Source organism: Nyctibius grandis, chromosome 4 (genome assembly GCF_013368605.1).
Source record: "Nyctibius grandis isolate bNycGra1 chromosome 4, bNycGra1.pri, whole genome shotgun sequence".
Taxonomy (NCBI): domain Eukaryota; kingdom Metazoa; phylum Chordata; class Aves; order Nyctibiiformes; family Nyctibiidae; genus Nyctibius; species Nyctibius grandis.
In genome coordinates this window covers 91,871,928-91,891,126 of record NC_090661.1, presented here as the reverse complement: position 1 = coordinate 91,891,126, position 19,199 = coordinate 91,871,928, and the positions used below count along the sequence as shown (strand labels likewise).

Genomic DNA, 19,199 nt, shown 5'->3' with positions numbered 1-19,199 from the left:
TAGGATGTGCAACCAGGAAATTCACTGTTAGGAGAAAGCCCTGACCAGCCATGCTGCTGCAGCTGCCTGCACAGACCCAGTTGCTGAAGACAGAGCAGGCCCTGGGAGAAAGCTCAGCACCTTGCACTATCCAGCAGAGAGGCAGCAAAGGAGGATCTCAGCATGTTTGGAGCCTGTTCCAGCCCCAGAGCTACATTCCCACAGCCTTACTCATACTGACTTGTCTGGGTGGCTCTATGTACTTGCGATGAGGTATATAAACCCACTGAGGTCAGCAGAGGGATTAAAAAGTACATGGGTTCAATAAACTTACATAGGTGCTCCAGTTCAGGGAGAAGGCAAGCTGAAGGTTAAGGCTGAGCAGAGGAGCAGAGACTCCAGCCACCTGCAGCACATCCTATGGATCCTGCCCTGCTCCCTCACACTCGCATGTGCCATGGGCACAGCTTCGCCTTCCCCTTGGAAAATGAGGCTCCTCAAGCAAGCCCATGGGATGAGATCCTGACATCTTCCTGTACGCTGAACAGCATAAGTAGCTGATCCATGTGGGGCTGCTTAAAAAGTGCCCAAGCAGGGAAAAGAAGGAGCATCAAAATCAAGCTCCTGCTTTTAGAAACTCACTAAAAATACACTCTGCTAGAGGAGATGGCACAACAGCTAAACCACCTGCTAGGAAAATAATACTCAATTGCTAAAGTGCCTAAATACCAATGTACATGATTTAGAGAATCTAATTTGGGTAAAGATAGTTGGGATGGGCCAGCTTTCAGGAGTCATCATTAACACTTCAGAGAGGGCAAGCGCTGGTTTGCTGCCTGCCTTCTCTTTCTGACTCTCCTGCTGACTTTACCCTCTGGTAACTTCACGTGGGGGGCAGAGAATAAATCAAGGATCTATATTTCTCTCTGCTTTTTCTTGCAACTTATTTAGGGCACAACAGTTTCACCCTAACACAAGGACATGAAACAGCAGCCTAAGACCTGACACTGATACCAGACGGTTCAAGTTAGCAACAGTTTAGCAAGAGTAGGCCTCAGAGTTAGCAACAGTTTAGGAAGAGCAGGCCTCAGAGTATATAAGGGGCAAACTTTTGTTCTTAGGTCTCTTTTTCGGTAACAACACTGTGGCCTCCCACAGTTACTGGCAGCCCACCTGCAGACAGTGCTCTGGGATGTGCTGCTGAGCACCTCCATAGTGGCTCCTCACCTGCAGGACCTGTGAGGGAAACCTTTCTTCTTCTACACCTGGGCTTTCAACACCCGGAGCCCCTTCCCTGTATAATCCATTCCTCTCTGTCCTGTAGCAGCTAGCTCCTTGAAAGTACTTAGAAGTTGATACTAAAGCTGTTCTTTTGGCCTGCTGTCAGGGTGCAGCCAGAGCCAGCTGCTCCCTCAAGGACAGACCACAGGGAACTCCCCTGCGGGGCTGAGCTTGTTAAATGGTGGCCCTGGGTCCCGGGGGGGCTGATTAGGGCTGTTAAGGCCCGTTAGTGCCCCGGGGCCCAGCACCTGCTGCTCCCCTCACAGCAAAGCCTCTGCTCTGTGGCTCTGGTAAAAGCTCTCGTCTGTGGGCGCCAAGTGCTCACCCTGCCCTTCTGCCTCCCCAGCCTGCCCTGTTTTTGAGAGCCTGTAGCTCTCAACACAACAAAGCCTGAGCTGTGACCTGTTTTTCACTGCTGGTGACTCAAAGGGCTCCCAGATTTACAGCAGCAGGACACGTTACTGAGTGTGTAGTATGTGCTCCTGCTGCTCTGAATTCACAAAGCAAGTGTAAATTAAGGACTGGATTCTTGTGCCATGTCTTTGGTAGCTGACAGGTGATCCCAGAAGGGTCATCCTCCTGCCTTTGAACTTTATAGTTCAGAGTACAGTGTCGCCTTTGTGTCCTGCTTGTACAATACACTGAATACAGACCTGCCACACAAGATCAGAGCTTAAGTTAGATGGGAAGTTACTTAAAATATTATCTACATATTGCAAGTGCTCTGAAAATTAACAATATTACATACTTTGCACACTAAAAAAGACTCCAGGATAGATTTACTGTGCAAGCTACTACAGCTCCAAGCCGAACCAATTAAAGTGAAGAAAATTTTTTTCCAACTTAAGTGCCATGGATCATAGCCCTTCACCTCCATCTTTTCACATATCTTTACAGGAACAAGACGTTAAAGATATGCTTGCTAGTTCTAGGCTTACATATTGCACAGACTGGAATTCGATTAACATTATTCTGCAACCAAACCTGGAAAAGCACTTCAGAGCTGCTGCTCACAACGCAGAAGCGAATGAACAAATGATACTCTCATTAACGCTCTGCCTTTCCCTGCTGTGCAAGCCCAATCCTTGAACGCTAAAAGCACCTCAGCATCAGCTATGTTCACAGGCACCCAGAGTGATTTTTCAAGCTCCCTGACTTTTATAGACTGGGGGGGAAGGGATTTAGTGTGCTTTAATCCATTTTATTATATGAACTCAGAAATGGTTTTGACTCTCTGGCACTATAAATTAAGCTGGCCGCAGTTATTCTATTTCTGATTATGCTGAAAGTTACTGGCCATAATTTGATGACTACATTTTCTTGCTCTTTGTCTTCTTTTCCAAATGAACCTGTGAATTTAGTTTCCCTGATAGTAAGTAAATAATGCAATGAAACTGGAGATAGTAGCCAACACATTCACATCTGGATGCTTGAAACTGTGGATGAACACAGTAAAAGCTCCCGTACTTTGTAGGTGGAATTTACTGCAGTCACTTCCCAGCCCTTCAGACTGGAAGAACATATTGTATGAGAAAATCACAATTTTTTGCACTCCTCTATGTATTTTTTAATCTAGAAGACTAATCACTTTTTAGACATAAGTGACTTCAGCTTTGCAAGTCATCAGACAAATAACTACCCTGCTCATTTTTGAGACTGGAAAACTCAGGTCAAGACTCACTTAGGGATGGAGCTTCTTACCTAAAAATATTCCAATCTGTGCAATGCAAGGCTCTATTAAGTACATCTAAAGATGGAAAAGAATTTGTTTTATTAGTGTATTCATAAAAATAGACGTAACTAGGGAACAGATTCCATCTGCTTGTCTCCCCTTCCTTTGCTCCGATCACTGTAACACCTTGTCTCCTAAACTGATAACAAACAGAGGGAAAGAGGTACACAGACTTGGATTACCTCTGGATAAGTTAGGGAGTACACTGTATAGTTCAGAGTGTAACAAACAAATAAGTGGCTTCTCTACCGTGTGATGGTATTCTGGGAGTCTAACTATGCCTCTCTCATTCATGTGAATTAATAAATGTGACTGATTATTTATTTCAGTACAAATTACTCCCCACTATCAGTAAGCATAGTAGAGTCCAGCCTCAGGCTGGACGCTCAGGACCTTAACAAATACCAGCTTTTAAAAGCTTCACTAAAACCTACTTGGGATCCCATCAAACTCAAGTTCCCATGTCACTTATTCTCAGTTATTCTAACTATAAGGAGATGTCAGGTACACAAAAGACACGATTCAGACAGCATGACTGCCCTAAAATGACAACTGTAGCATAATGCACTTGACAAAGAAAAAGCAATAATAGCTATTTTGGGAACAAAAGAAAAATACAATGAATCTGATGACTAAGTGTTCTGATCCCCAATGTAAAAGCAAAGTAGATCCCTGTCGTATTTAACTTGATTCCTTTGAATTAAACACTTCCATTAAAGGATTCCCACAGTAGCTTTAATATTTAATTATGTATTCCACCAAAGGAAAGAACAAAATCTTTGCAAAGCGTTTTTTTGTGCATGTGAAATATTTATCAGCGTATCTCTTTGGACAAGTATTTTTATCCCCCAGGCTGGGAAAAAGCTTCCATGTACAAATCAGTTTCAAAACATTTTATTTTACAGCTTGAAAGTTTTCTATACTTCAGCACCTCATGCAGTGACTTTGTTATTTCACTTGTTAATGAATGGTAATTAAATCTCTTTTGGCTGAAAAGGTTGGAGGACTCCTGCTGTATTACAAAAACAATTTCTGAAAGTTACAAAAATGCTCAAGTGTCTAGAAAATAAAGAGCAAAGTTTGCCATGTTTTGAGTCCAAGTTTGAATCACTTGGAAGGATTTATGTGGGAGAACAGCATGTCCCAGTCAGTGTGTACAGTCTCCCCAGCTGAACAGACATAATTATGTCATTTTGTGTCTACCAGAGTAAACAGATCCGTATTCTTAATAATGTACATTGGGGCCACAAACTTCCTTGATCTTACTAACAATTGTAGCGAACACTGCATTAAACCCTGTTATATACTACCTGCAGAAAGAACTGCTACATGTGTACATCTAAGTAAAGACTTTGTTAATTTTGCAATTGCTCAGTAGGACTTGAAACAGCAGCCTATTAATTTTTCTTCTTTTCTGTTTTCTCATTTCTTTCAGGTGCTTTGAGTCAGAAGATAAATGGAGTGAGTACTTACAACAGAGGTAGATAAAGGGGAAATAACTACATATTAAGGCATTTTGTGGTGTTACAGTGCTAAATAGAGACACAGTATTGAAGAAGAAGTATCTGTGTGGTCTCCGCTGTTCATTTACACCAGTGTAAGCTTCTGCTGGCATCATATGGGCGGATTTTGTCCACAGTTTTTAAACCAAAACTACATTAATTCTACTATAAAATGCCTTTTCCTGAAGGCAATACAGTGATTTCAGGGGGGGAAGTTGATTCTGAATTTCTTTCAAAATTACAGTTTCTCAACCCAGCACAAATAGAGTTTGGCAAGAAACTGGGAACAGGAATGTGATGAGTCCATTCCTAAGCTGTAACTTTGGGAAGGGGTCTGCTGAGAGCAAAGGCCCCTCCGGTGAAGGGAGGAACATCAGACCTGTAGCGTGGAAACTCAGGCTCCATGTCAGTCAAGGATCGCTCCTTCTCCCTTTAAATAGAAACAAAGAAAAGGAAAATACATATTTCATTCTGCAGCCCAGTGATATTTACAAACTAAAGAAATCTGTGTCCTCCAAAGTTTCTTTGATGCAACCACGTATCAAGAGATCATTAAAAAATTGTTGATTAAAGCCTGTTAGGCTAAACTGCCAAGACTAGGTGTCTGTTTGGATCTAATTACAAGCCTACTGATGGTTTTTGGAATTATTAAAAAATAGAAATAAATGAGCTCTCTTTGTGCTACTCCCCAAAATGGTCAGAGCACCTCATTAGAGCAAGTTTGTATACAAGCTCCGTGACTTCAGATTTCTAATCACCATCCCATGCTAGCAAGTATATGCCTGTTTTCAAACAAACAGCTACATTCATCAAAGGCGCAATGGGGAGATATTTTTTCTTTGTTGAATTTTAATGAATAAATAGTGTTATCTGTCTTCACGTTTTAACAAAGTTATAGTGATAATGACCCTGCCTGTGACACTTGCAGAAAATTAACAGTGTGCTGTGGGTGCACTGATAGCCCCAGGAAGTTGCTCCATCTGAGGATCCAGGAGGGCTTGAATTTGATGGCGTTAAGAGGAGGGAACAAGGGTTAACTGATTCCACCCTTATGAGGTTGGGGAGGTAAGCACAGCAGAACAAATACAACGGGCAGTATTTCAAACTCGCTGTGATATACCTGGAGGTTTCAGAGAAAGGTCCTGAGATATTTAAAATTAACCAAGTGGAGCTTTATGAAGTACTAGTTTGTCATTACAGCAGAGGTCTCAAGGCTTTACAAAGGTCAGTGCCACTACTTTTATTTTACAGTCACTGAGACTGAGACACAAACATGAGTGCAACCAGGCTTTTGCAAAATCTAGCCTTGTCACATTAGCACCCTTTCTCAGTCCCCAGGAAGGGAAAAGAAAACATTTCCTGGAATTAGTGCTTTTCTCTTTGTCCCTGAATATCTGTGTTGGGAGAGGAGGAAGTTCAGAGAAACCCTGTAGGATGACTGGTTATGCTTCCTTTTCCAAATTTAACCCATATGGAGGTGGGAGAATAGGCAAAAGATGGCAGAGATGATTAACTTCATCATGAAAACCATTTATAAATATTTTTAAGTATATCAGTTTAACACTGATGGATGTGCCAGCTGACAGCACTAAAAGCTTACATGCTACATTTAGATGTCTCATCCTATCTCACTATTGGGCTTTCAACTTTGGGGAAAGAAAATGATCCAGAGTCCATGCTCATTCTTTCTTCATGCTCCCATGGAGACATCCAACAGATGTACTCATCAGTATGGAAAATTCTGTGCAGCTGAATACTGTAATGTATTATGCAGAATTAATGTGCAAGCAACCACGTGCAAAAGCTCCCAGTTACTACTGACATCCCTCAGTGCAGTTATTTACATGATAGGACTGCAGGAACAGGTCTCTGGTGTGGATTTAAGCTTCATATTTTCTCACCCACCATTATCAAGATCAAACTGGAACCCTGGTGCTAGAAGCAACTAGGAAAATTAGTGAAGCAGAAAAGGTGCAAGTAAGCAGGAGGAGAGAATGGGAAGAGTGAGAAAAAGAAAGCCTAAGACATCTGGGAAAGACAACATTCAGAATCTGAGAGCAGAAAAAGAGGATTTCAAATTCACAACCAAAATCTTAAACACTGGTTTTTCAGCTTGATCACAAAACAAAGCTAAATTCCTGTTGTCATTCATTATATTCTTTCAGCATCCCATGGAAAGCTGCATTAGTTCAGTATCAAGACTTTAAATCACGAATTAGAACTGTCTTGTGCAAATCAATAAAAGCTTTAGATGATACCTTTGTGTGAGGTTATCTGAGAGTATTAATTCTCTTTCATACCAGGGTAGTCAATAATGCTATTTATGCTATTATCCTTACAGGATCCTCTTTTTATTAGCAAAACCAGCCACATTTATTTCAGACATGCTGTTAACAGTAGCCAGCATGATATGGATCAAATCAGTGGTTTTGTGTCAGCTGGGATTTAGAGCAACCTGAGATTGTATGAATCAAATGGCCCTGGCTCTTTGGCTAACATCTACACACCAGACAGTGCTTGTCCAGCTCAGTCTGAGTGTGGAATGCCTGTATGTCACAGGTGAAGGACTCCCTGGGGAAGGATCTGGCTGCACAACAGGTTCTCTCCATGGCAGAAAGCAAAAGACGTCATGCACAACTGGCAGTTTGGAGAATGAAGGCTGCACAACTAGGTTGTTTCCTTTGCACTGCTGCTGGGCAATGCAAAGTGCAGTCTAAAGGTTACAGAAGCTGCACTTATCTGGGACTGATATGCCCAGTTATGTTTTGGGGTGTGCATATCCTTCAAAGCAGGACACAGTCCAACAGGTTTGACTGAGGAACAAAACGATGAGGGACAGAGGAGAGCAAAGCCCAGCACCTGGCCATCTCTTGGCTGCCACAAAGACCAGAAAAGCACAAGTCAAGGCTGGCAGCACAGTGCTGGTAGCTTCTGAGCCTGAGGAGCAATGAGATGCTATCGCCCTGCAGAAGCACCACTAACAGCATCTGAACGTACTTCCAAAACACAGATGTCACAAAGACACCATGCTCATCGGACTACAGTCATGCTTGCCCATATGAACAACAACCTGACAAACTGCACTAAAGACAGATATCTATCCTGAACCTATAAACAATGTAATGAGTCCGGCACTAATTGACCTGCACCACGAAATTCCATTCACTGTATATGATTAACAAACCCAAGTTAAGTTACCATCACCTCGCACAATATTTTTGTTTTTCTTTAAAGCAGTTATGCCCCTAACAAGTTGGATTTTTTCAATAGTTATGACAGGAATTAATTCTCGGTACGATGTAACAACAAAACATGAGTGACTTTCTTCTCATCTGATGAACAGAAAGAAACGTGATGCCAGGGTCCAAAATGGAAACATTAAAACTATTGTGAAGAGGATACTTAGCTGCTGGAAATGGATTATCAGGCATTATGGTAGCCTCACATATTGATTCTAAAGCTCCAGGAAGGCCATTAGCACTGCACAATTGTTGCTAATTCCAAACATTAAGGTAACATTATGCAATTTGCAGATGGACGAAAGTCACTGTTTATCACTGACTATTTTGCTAATTTAGTCATCAAAACAGTTTGTTGGCTGAAATATGATTAAGGAAGAAATATATACAGGCAGCTTTGAATTATGTTCAGCAATGTAGAGAATTGTTGGCTTTGGTGTGTGAGGAAGGGACCAGCTGAGGATGGAAAGGGGTGGAAAGACAAAAGGCATACACAGAAAAACTTGGTAACAGATCATGCCATCTAACTGCAGAAATCTAAGAAACTTGGGGCAATGCTCTAGTGTTGAGGTAGACCAGGAGGCCCCCCATCCCCCTGGGGTGAAATCAGGGGGTGAATCTGGGATGAAATCGGTGTGCCCAGCTCGCTCCCTGAAATGCCTGTACACCAATGCACGCAGCATGGGGAATAAGCAGGAGGAGTTAGAAATCCGTGTTCGGTCGGGGGGCTATGATCTAGTGGCAATTACAGAGACTTGGTGGGACACCTCGCATGACTGGAATGTGGTCATGGATGGCTATGTCCTGTTCAGGAAAGACAGGCCGCTAAGGAGAGGTGGTGGAGTTGCTCTTTATGTGAGTGAGCAGCTAGAATGTATTGAGTTCTGTCCAGAGGCAGATCAGGAGCGAGTTGAGAGTTTGTGGGTGCGAATTAAGGGGCAGGCTGGCAGGGGTGATACTGTTGTGGGTGTCTATTACAGGCCACTGGATCAGGATGAGGAGGGTGATGAGGCCTTCTACAGGCAGCTGAGAGCAGTCTCTCAATTACAGGGCCTGGTTGTTGTGGGGGATTTCAACTACCCTGATATTTGCTGGGAGGCCTACTCAGCCAGCCATCCTCAGTCCAGGAGATTCCTCCAGTGCATTGATGATAACTTTCTGATGCGAATGGTGGAAGAGCCAACTAGGAGAGGAGCGCTGCTGGATCTGATCCTCACTAACAAGGAGGGTCTGGTTGAAGAGGTGAAGGTTGAGGGCAGCCTTGGTTGTAGCGACCATGAGATGGTAGAGTTCAGGATCTCATGTGGCAGGAACAGAATAGCTAGCAGAATCACAACCCTGAACTTCAGGAGGGCCAACTTTGGCATTTTCAAGCAATTGCTAGGGGAAATCCCATGGGACAGGGTACTAGAAGGTAAGGGGGCCCAAGATAGTTGGTTAGCATTCAAGGACTGCTTCTTCCGAGCTCAAGATCAGAGCATCCCAACAGGTAGGAAGTCAAGGAAGGCTACCAGGAGACCTGCATGGTTGAACAGGGAACTGCTGGGCAAACTCAAGTGGAAGAAGAAGGTGTACAGATCGTGGAAGGAGGGGCTGGCCACTTGGGAGGAATATAAGTCTGTTGTCAGAGGATGTAGGGAGGCAACTAGGAAAGCTAAGGCCTCCTTGGAATTAAACCTTGCAAGAGAGGTCAAGGACAACAGAAAGGGCTTCTTCAAATACATTGCAGGTAAAGCCAACACTAGAGGCAATGTAGGCCCACTGATGAATGAGGTGGGGGTCCTGGAGACAGAGGATAAAAAGAAGGCGGAGTTACTGAATGCCTTCTTTGCCTCTGTCTATACTGTTGGAGGCTGTCCTGAGGAGCCCTGGACCCCTGCGGCCTCAGAAGAAGTCAGGATAGAGGAGGAATCTGTCTTGGTTGATGAGGGCTGGGTCAGGGACCAATTAAGCAACCTGGACGTCCATAAATCCATGGGCCCTGATGGGATGCACCCGCGGGTGCTGAGGGAGCTGGCGGAAGTCATTGCTAGGCCACTCTCCATCATCTTTGCTAAGTCGTGGGCAACGGGAGAGGTGCCTGAGGACTGGAGGAAAGCGAATGTCACTCCAGTCTTCAAAAAGGGCAGGAAGGAGGACCCGGGTAACTATAGACCAGTCAGCCTCACCTCCATCCCTGGAAAGGTGATGGAGCAACTTGTCCTTGGTGCTGTCTCTAGGCACATCAAGGATAGGGGGATCATTAGGGGCACTCAGCATGGCTTCACCAACGGGAAGTCTTGCCCAACCAACTTGATAGCCTTTTATGAGGATGTTACCCGGTGGATAGATGATGGTAAAGCTGTGGATGTGGTCTATCTCGATTTCAGTAAAGCGTTTGACACGGTCTCCCACAGCATCCTCGCAGCTAAACTGAGGAAGTGTGGTCTGGATGATCGGGTAGTGAGGTGGATTGTGAACTGGCTGAAGGAAAGAAGCCAGAGAGTAGTGGTCAGCGGGACAGAGTCCAGTTGGAGGTCTGTGTCTAGCGGAGTTCCGCAAGGGTCGGTTCTGGGACCAGTTCTATTCAATATATTCATTAATGACTTGGATGAGGGATTAGAGTGCGCTGTCAGCAAGTTCGCTGATGACACAAAACTGGGAGGAGTGGCTGAGATGCCGGAAGGCTGCGCAGCCATTCAGAGAGACCTGGACAGGCTGGAGAGTTGGGCGGGGAGAAATTTAATGAAATATAACAAAGGCAAGTGTAGAGTCCTGCATCTGGGCAAGAACAACCCCATGTACCAGTACAAGTTGGGGACAGAGCTGTTGGAGACCAGCGTAGGGGAAAGGGACCTGGGGGTCCTAGTGGACAGCAGGATGACCATGAGCCAGCAGTGTGCCCTTGTGGCCAAGAAGGCCAATGGCATCCTGGGGTGTATTAGAAGGGGTGTGGTCAGCAGGTCGAGAGAGGTTCTCCTCCCCCTCTACTCTGCCCTGGTGAGGCCGCATCTGGAGTATTGTGTCCAGTTCTGGGCCCCTCAGTTCAAGAAGGACAGGGAACTGCTACGGTGAGGGTGACCGAACACTGGAACAGGCTGCCCAGAGAGGTTGTGGAGTCTCCTTCTCTGGAGACATTCAAAACCCGCCTGGACACGTTCCTGTGTGATATGGTCTAGGCAATCCTGCCCCGGCAGGGGGATTGGACTAGATGATCTTTCGAGGTCCCTTCCAATCCCTAACATTCTGTGATTCTGTGATTCTGTGATTCTCTTTAAAAGGAAAGTCCAATAACTCCGTTTTCAGAAATGACTAATAGTTTTGGTGTCGCAGCTTGGAAATTCGTTATCAGAATAGTCTCATCTCAGCCTCTGCAAATTAGGTCACTGTAATGGGCCCAAAATTGGGCAACTAAGATCCTAGTCATTTTCTTTTCACAAGAGGAGTAGCTGAATGCTCAGTTGTGGACTGAGAGTAGCAGGAAGGTGTCACTAAACTGCTAATGTTTAAGGAGAGACAACAACTACCTACAGGAAAGTTCTTAGGCTTTAACGTCAAAAGGGTAAGACATCTATCAAAGCCAGACTCTGAGCATTGCTCACTTTCCTTCATCTGGATGTAGGAAGGGAACAAAAAGCAGGTGGGGAATACTCTTCTCTGCAATCATCGTCAATGATATCTGCTGCCAGTAGGGGATAGATAGTTGTTTCCACATTTTGGAAACAACAGCAACATTGTTCTTACACCAGGATTATGTAGTTGCCACCTGAAGAAAGGTTGTCCCCCATGTAAGATGCTGTTTCATTATAATTATAACCTGTAAAATGCATTGAGGTCCTCATAATGCTTGAGGATCTCTCATTCCGCATGAGAGACGAGACACTAATCTGTCCTCTGGGCACCATCTCATTGGTATGAATAATTTAACTGGACTGCAGAACATGTCAGCAACATCTCTGCTGGATGTTCTTGTCCTGGCCATAGATCATGGTAAATCTAGACCAGACTGAACTAATATGAAAGATAACATTCAGGAAAATTAGGCAACAATATTATATCACCTCAGTCAAATTTGGTCACATTCTGATCAAAAGGCTAAAGCAGGGTCTAAAAAAAAATCTTGTTTATGCAGAAAGTTGTGTAGACAGAACTGTTGTTTTTCCATACTTGGCCTGTTGTTCCTTGCGTTTCTGAGCTAGATATTTCTTTTTCACGTTCAGAAGCTCGTTGGCAAGTCTTTCAATTTCATATTTGTATTCTTGGCTCTGTGATTCATACATATTTAATTCTGAGGACAAAACCTAACAAACAAAAGGCAAAAAGCAGAAACAGGAGATGTTAGTTTCACTTACACATAAGTTAGTGCTTTTACAATCACTTTTTCCTTTCACATTTGACCATCATCATTTTCCACCACATCTCATTTTCTATCATGATGTTTCATTTGATCACCTCTGCTCACCTAAGGACAATTTATAAAATTAAGGCTATGCCATTTAACCACAATGAAACATGTAAAATATGCCCCCAAGCATTATGGGAATGGTATTAATACATACATTAGCTCTTAATGTTCTGGGACACAAATCTGGGTGAAAACCCAAAATGAAGGTCTTAAAAAATAATAAAGCAGGGATTTATTCAATAATAATGGCTTTTACTCGGAGGGACGGACTTTGTTACATGAAGTAATTAAATCCACACAGGCAAAGAAGTACCAGGCAGTGTAAATATGAATACAGTGCTGCTTTCATGTGAATCAGTACACTTTAAAAAAAGTAGGAGCATGCATAGTGTGTTTTCCTCCTTTAAGAAGGAGAATAGCTTGACCTGGCACCACAAAATGTCATGCAAGCCACTATACTACAGCATACTGTGCCTGAAATACACAGTAGCAATTGACTGCATTAAGGACAAATGGGAACTGTATGGAAAACTTCAAATCACATTCAATTTAGCTAAACTTTGGCTTCTATTTTACATTTTCTGCATTGTTTTTCTTCTCCGTGGAAAGCTAAGATTTGCATAAGAGCCTCTTTGTTTCCTAAGGGCCCATCTGCTCCTGCATATTTTTCCTCATGGTTAGTATAGACATGATTATGATGCAGTGAACAGGAGATGATGACTTCGACAGAGAAAGGAGCTGTAGAAGTAGATGAACTCCTGGGGAGACTGATCTTTCATGCAGGCAAGAAAAAGGGAAGATCAGCTTATTCTATCAAAGAATCACTTTTTAATATCATGCTTTCAAAGTTTCCCACAAGATTCCTTCAGAACCAGGAAATCCTCCCTTCTAGTGACAAGGGGTTAGGACAGGTTACTCCTGTCATGCGTATAAAAGTTGCAATTCTAATATACGTGTTTGCATTGCAAGAGAAATAACAAGAATTTAAGACTGGATTCTCAATATATTCCCACTAGATTATTAAAAAGAAAATGAAATGGCTTTGATTTGCTTATTAAAGACCTTAACAGTTCCAGAAAAGGGAAGGAGAATAAGCTTGATGAAAACTGATGGTGTCCCAGAATGCCCACGCACAAAAAAGCATTTACAGCATTGTGCTGCACACTCATATTCTAATAAAACTTTTCCTCTATTTCAAGGAAATAAACAAGCATAAAGTGAAAAAAAAAAGCAGCTCTTCTACTGCTATTGGTTCTCCTTTGGGGAGATGCAGTATTAATCTTCTTTTCCTGATCTAATATACTAAGGCATGCATGCTGATCATCAAAAATCATCCTGAAGCGTCGCTCCCTGGGGTCCCTGGTGAAGTCATTCTGCAATCCTGGCAGCCCCTCAGCCAGAGATAAAGGGCATCTCTTACTTTCAGCTGTTTAGTCTTCTCCTGGAGAGTGTGCCGGTAGAGCTGCAACTGTTCTGCGGCTTCAGGCCCAGGCTGCCGGGCCAAGACATGCCTTAATTCCACATAGAGTTTCTCCTTTTCCTAAGAAAAAGACAAGAGGAAGAGCTCTTATAATACTAATATAGCAGCAGCACAACCTGTGATGAGATCAATCTCACTGAAAAATGCAACTCAATCAGGAAGATATTTACAGAAACAAATCTGCCTGTGTGTCAGTCTTTCCTCACTAGCCATAAGGTATTTAAAGTTGTTGTGATAGCAGCGGGAGAGCTCATTAAGAGAAACAACCAGCTACTTCGAACCACAAATGAAATACTCTTAAACACTGTCATCAGTGAGCATGCTCTACCACAGAGAACATAAAAAAGTCACTGGAAAAGTATCCAGGCATGGGAAATTAATTCCTAGTAACTGTGCTTATTGCGATCTTTCTTCTTACGAGCCACATTGCCTTACATTAAGGATCATAGCTTCACCCAACAGGATGTGAGCAGGCTATAGAAATGACAGGGAAGGACTGTACAAAAGAATAACTTATTCGTCCAAAGAAAATCCTGCAAAGCACATGTGTACAGACACACACACACACACACACACACACTTAACCTTTCAGTTTAATTGCAGGGGCACTGGGAAAGGGAAAGAAAGTATAAGCAGCGACAACTATGACTAGCACAATTACCACCAAGCAATTTCTCTTTGTCACGTGTGTCCTCTTCCTTCATGTTGGAACAGTATACTTGTCGGAACTGGGTATAGCCATGCCCGAAGAGAAACCACACCACAGACCCACTTACAGCTTTCTGTACTGGAAGGTTGCTTTCTGCTGTGTTTTGAGGATGTACTTGGTTTTAGTCTGAGGAACAAAGCACTGAACAAAGCCACCTTCAAAGCTTTGCACATCACAATATTTTTAGTATCTACTCTGTCAGACTAAGATGGCTATTATTTAACATTATTTAGCAAGATCCCATCCTTGTCTGGTACCTGAGGAGCTGGAATTAAAAAGGAGGGTTGTTTGACTGGAAGTCGGACTAGCAGACAAAAGATTTAATTGAAGAAGACAAAAATGCCAAGTTGGAGGTAGGATAGGTGATTATTTACACTGGCTTTGACAAACCCCTTTTTGCTGTCTTTTTTATAAGCTCTGTCTACAACTCTTACCACAGAATTCTTCCATCAATGTGGGAAACAGTGCCATCACATCACCTAGAATTGCTACATTTGGCCTTGCTCAGTGGTTGAGCCAAGATTTTCAAAAGTGGCTTGTTATTTTGAAGATGTAGAATTCTAGGTGTCCAGTCTTCAAGAGCATAAGGAGTCCGGTGTTTTTAGACCTCAGCATTTTCTGAAAACCACGCACTCTAATGGTCACAAGTTGGGACCTAAAAATGGAAGCACTTCAAATCATAAATTACTTTTGCAAGCATTGCCCTTAAACTCTGAATATTACTGAGGAAGAGTTCCTTATAAATGAAATTGTTCACAGTTTATCTCTGGAAAAAAACAAAACCTCCTGAGACTCCGACTGAAGTTCGCATAGCGGCAAAAATTAAATTGAGAATTCATTCTCAGTATAGAGTTGTTATGTCACTACAAGTGGTTTCCACTACCACGTTTTCTTCCTGAGGAAGCAAGATTTTACTGCAAGTTAAAAACAGCAGCAAAAGAAAAATCTGCCTTGTCAAAATCTGGCCAGTCAGTATTAACATTCCACCCCTGAGTGTATCAGAGATTTGTATTTTAGAAGAGTGTAACAGTAATTTGGATAAATATGGAGCAATTGATGGATTGAAGGTCTTACTTGCAATTGTTTTCCAATTTATTTCTCTCCTAACCCTCTACAAGGGCCAAACAAGCTCTTCAAACATTGTGCAATGGTGTGTATAATAACTCCATTTAGAGACAAAGCATGCAATTCTGTTATAAGGAGAATCTATCTTATGCAACAGAGACTCGTTAGCTGTCCGATGTATATTGTCTCCATAATCCAACAGAGGCAGAACCAGCTGTCTTGTAATGCATATCCTGTCCTTCCTTGCTAAGCACTGTCCATCTCTTTTACATCTAGTCAATTTATTTGTCACTGGGTTAGAAGAACCTTATGTCAGCAAAATGTTACAAGAAAATCCTGGATACTTCTTTCCACATCAGCAAAAGTTTATATTCACAGGTTGGCATTTCTATAGTTTCTGACATTTTACCCCAGGACACAAAAAAACCAAAAAAAACAATTAATTTCAATTAATTTTAAAACAGCAACCACCAGAGTAAATCTAAGTAAGTCAGTCACAAGGTACACGTGATATTGCCATCAAAAATGCATTGCTTGCAGCAGGTACTTTTATCCCCACACACAAGAAATCAGGAATGCCCAGGGGAAAAAAAAACAGCGCAAAAAGAAAAATTTTGGCTTCTACAATAGCTATATTCAAAGGACAGACAAGCTGTGCAATATGTACTACATGCAGATATCTTATAAATAGCCAGCTATCAGATACAGCATAGAACATGTAGAGAGACCTGTAGGGTTGTCTGATGCGTGAGTTGTATTCAAAGTAGCTTTCAGTTGCAGTGCATAAATTAATACCTCCAGAAGGTGGATCTATGTTGCTTTTTTGTTTTGGAAACAAGTAAAATGCATGTGCATTCCTTAAAATGTCTGAGAACCCAATGGGGCCAGATGGAGAGAAGGTATCCTGACACTGACAAGAAAATCATGTCAGCAATGATGATCAGCAGTGTAACAGTAATTTAAAAACAAGAGTGTAAGCTGATCGGTTTGGTGCCTATTGGAAGTCAGGCAACACTATTTTGTCCAAAGCAGAAGTCAGTAAACTCCATTTATTTCTGTTGGTGGCTTCACAGATGATGTTGGAGAAAAAGCTACCTGAAATCCTACACCCGTTGGGCAGGAATAAATCAATCCATTATAGCAAAACGAGTTTCTTTGGCTTGTCCCAAACTGCCTCCCCTCACGCTCCCCTCCGTCCTCGTGCCAGGCTGCAATCACAACATACATCTTGCCAGAGTTAAGCATCCTTGAGTTGAAAAGAACTTAAAGTCACAAACATGCTGCGAGGCACTATTCTTGAGGAGGTGAAGAAAGATCCATCAGATCTCTCTGTAACTCCATGTTGTTAAGCCTTCACCCATAAATGTAATGTCCATGTCTTCAGATCAGGTCTAGCCCAGTACCAAAGCTTTTTGTGTGATCTTCTCCATGGCAAAATTCCATGGAATTCAGCAGGTGTTTGACTGTAGGACTGAGCCCATAATGTCAACCAGCTTCATTGGTTTATGGCGTAAACTAAGCCAAGCCATGGTGGAGAGATGAGGGCGCATTCATTTTTTGTATGTAGGGCACACTGAGAGACTCAGATGGAGGGTTAGAGTCAAATTTCAGGTGTTCCAAAGAGAATTTCAGTGCCTCTGTGAATACCTGCTGTAAAAATCACGTAAATAAACCTCTACATTATTTTTAGAACAACCCTTCCTGTTTTAGATTTGTTTTCCAGGGGAGCTCTGAGGAGCACACAGATCTGCCTTTAGGCTCGGCCATGACAATATGTTTCTGCATCCCTAAGTCTCTCGCCTGTTAATTCAGATTGGGGGGATTATTGCTTTCCCCTAAATTTAACTAGTTGTTGTCTCAGCCAGAATCTGGATTTCTCCTGGCCTGCTTGCTCTACAGCAAACTGAGAAAAAATAATTTTCTTCTGCAGAGGACTGGTGGATGTTTGGCAAATTTCAGGACTAGGTGGTCACGAGTTGGCTGAGTCTACAGCAAGAAGAATCACTTTTGCCAGCACAATCCTATTTCAAAAGAAGCTACTGCTGCTGACCAGCACAGCTCAATTTGCTCGTTGTTCCCTGCCAGAGGGACCATCAGCCCCATCAGACACATTCCCAAAATGACATCAAGGCATTTCACTGCTTTGACAAGAAGTGGGAGGCAGTCAGCAATGCTGGGGTAGACCAATGCACCTGGTATTAGCTCTAAAGAAATGAAGCTTCATTTTATATCATCTTCTCCCTCACCATGACACTAGGAAACTCCTGAAATGACTCACCTTGTTAGTTAGCCCAGGGTATCACTCTGAGCCAGACACGATGGATGACCGTACATTTAATTAAGATGTATTCTCAGCAGAAATAGGCCATGAAGACTCAGCTTCCTCATTTTTATCAGCTTGTCTTTCCAAGTAGATAATTCAACAAATTTACCTGGCATAGCAGCACACCAACAGCCTTCTCCACCAGATCCACAAAAATCCTATTGTGCACCAAAAGCTTTCTATCACACAAATTATTAAAAAAAACTACACAAAAAAAATCCCAAACTCTTTGACTCAGAGTAAATTTCATTTATGTTAGCTCCTGTCTCCAGCAATTGAGCTAAAGAGAAAAACCCAACAAGATAAAGATGTAGTGCAGAAGTGTGCAATGTAGTGTATGGTGGCAAACTCCAAAACATTTAACCTAGCTAAAAATCCTTGTTTTAATTACTAGGGTGGAGAAAGCAACACAGTAACTCTAAGCACACTACAGTTCCTCCTAGCTTTGGTGAGGAAAACAAGTCAGTCAACATGCCACAGGGGTTTTCTTTTTTATTGGCATTATAACCAAAATGTCAGCAATATGCTGAACTCCAGAGCCATTTTGTTTATGATGCCATGCAGCTGCAGAGCATCCTTAAGGGGCTGTGATCCCTTTTCAGAAGTGTTAAACAGGACATTGAAACCTGAATTAAATACATACATAGATATACACATCCAGTCATAGCCATTTTATCTGTATAATCTGCAGTTATTTGTGTGTATGCGTATACCTATTAGTGTAGCTGTCGTCTCAGGACATCTATGATTAAAAGTTTTATGAGGTGTAGAAAAAATTAGCATACAGTAACCTTCACGAATTTTATAACAATATAAGAAAGTCGCCTCCAGCACTGTGAGAAATGTGCAGTATAAACTTTCTCAATAAACACTTTTCAAAAGCTCCTGCTCTTTCTTGTCTATTCCACATCCATCAGCAAACACCTTTGCAAGCATGCAGTTCCCTAGAACAGCTTGTATTTTCATCATCATCTAGACCCTCCTTTAACTGTCCAATGTGAGGTTTTTTATTGGGCAAACTAATTCAAGTTTGAAACAGGGCACCGAAGTCCTTTCACAATGTGGCAACACTAATACTGCATGAGACGCTTGGGGTTTTCTTGTTAAAACACTGCCACCAACTTGAAGGAAAGGCTGGGATCATTTCCCTGTCTTTGGTGAAATTCGCACCACTCTAGATGGAGTTAAACCTGCCTTATGACTTATCCCTCCAGTTGATAGTAACGTTTCTCAAGAGCAAATCTGTTTCCTTTGGCACAGAGCAGACTGCACCAAATTGACTGGCATTTTCAAAACAGCTTAATAAGAGAGGAAAAAACACCTTGGAGCATCTTCTAAGGTCTTCACCCTTGACTCTTTTTTTGTAACAGTTAGTGCTGAATGCTGCATTATTATCACCTTCCAGGATCAACAAAGTACAAACATTTCCAGCTAAAGTGCAATTGCAACTTATTATTATTTTTGTTATTTTTGCTGGGTACTGGTACTATTGCACCTTTCTTAGG

General features: G+C 42.4%; 1 protein-coding gene across 1 annotated transcript in view; it reads right to left on the bottom strand.

Annotated features, from left to right (window-relative positions):
* Positions 1-4,803: 4,803 nt before the first annotated feature.
* CFAP58 (cilia and flagella associated protein 58) overlaps positions 4,804-19,199 on the bottom strand; it is a 69,275-nt gene continuing 54,879 nt past the window's right edge. The window contains exons 17-19 of the mRNA XM_068397453.1: positions 13,538-13,657; positions 11,880-12,013; positions 4,804-4,924 (exon numbers count right to left, since the gene is read on the bottom strand). Coding sequence (XP_068253554.1) covers positions 4,804-4,924; positions 11,880-12,013; positions 13,538-13,657 — 375 coding nt within the window. The remainder of the gene's footprint in view (positions 4,925-11,879; positions 12,014-13,537; positions 13,658-19,199) is intronic.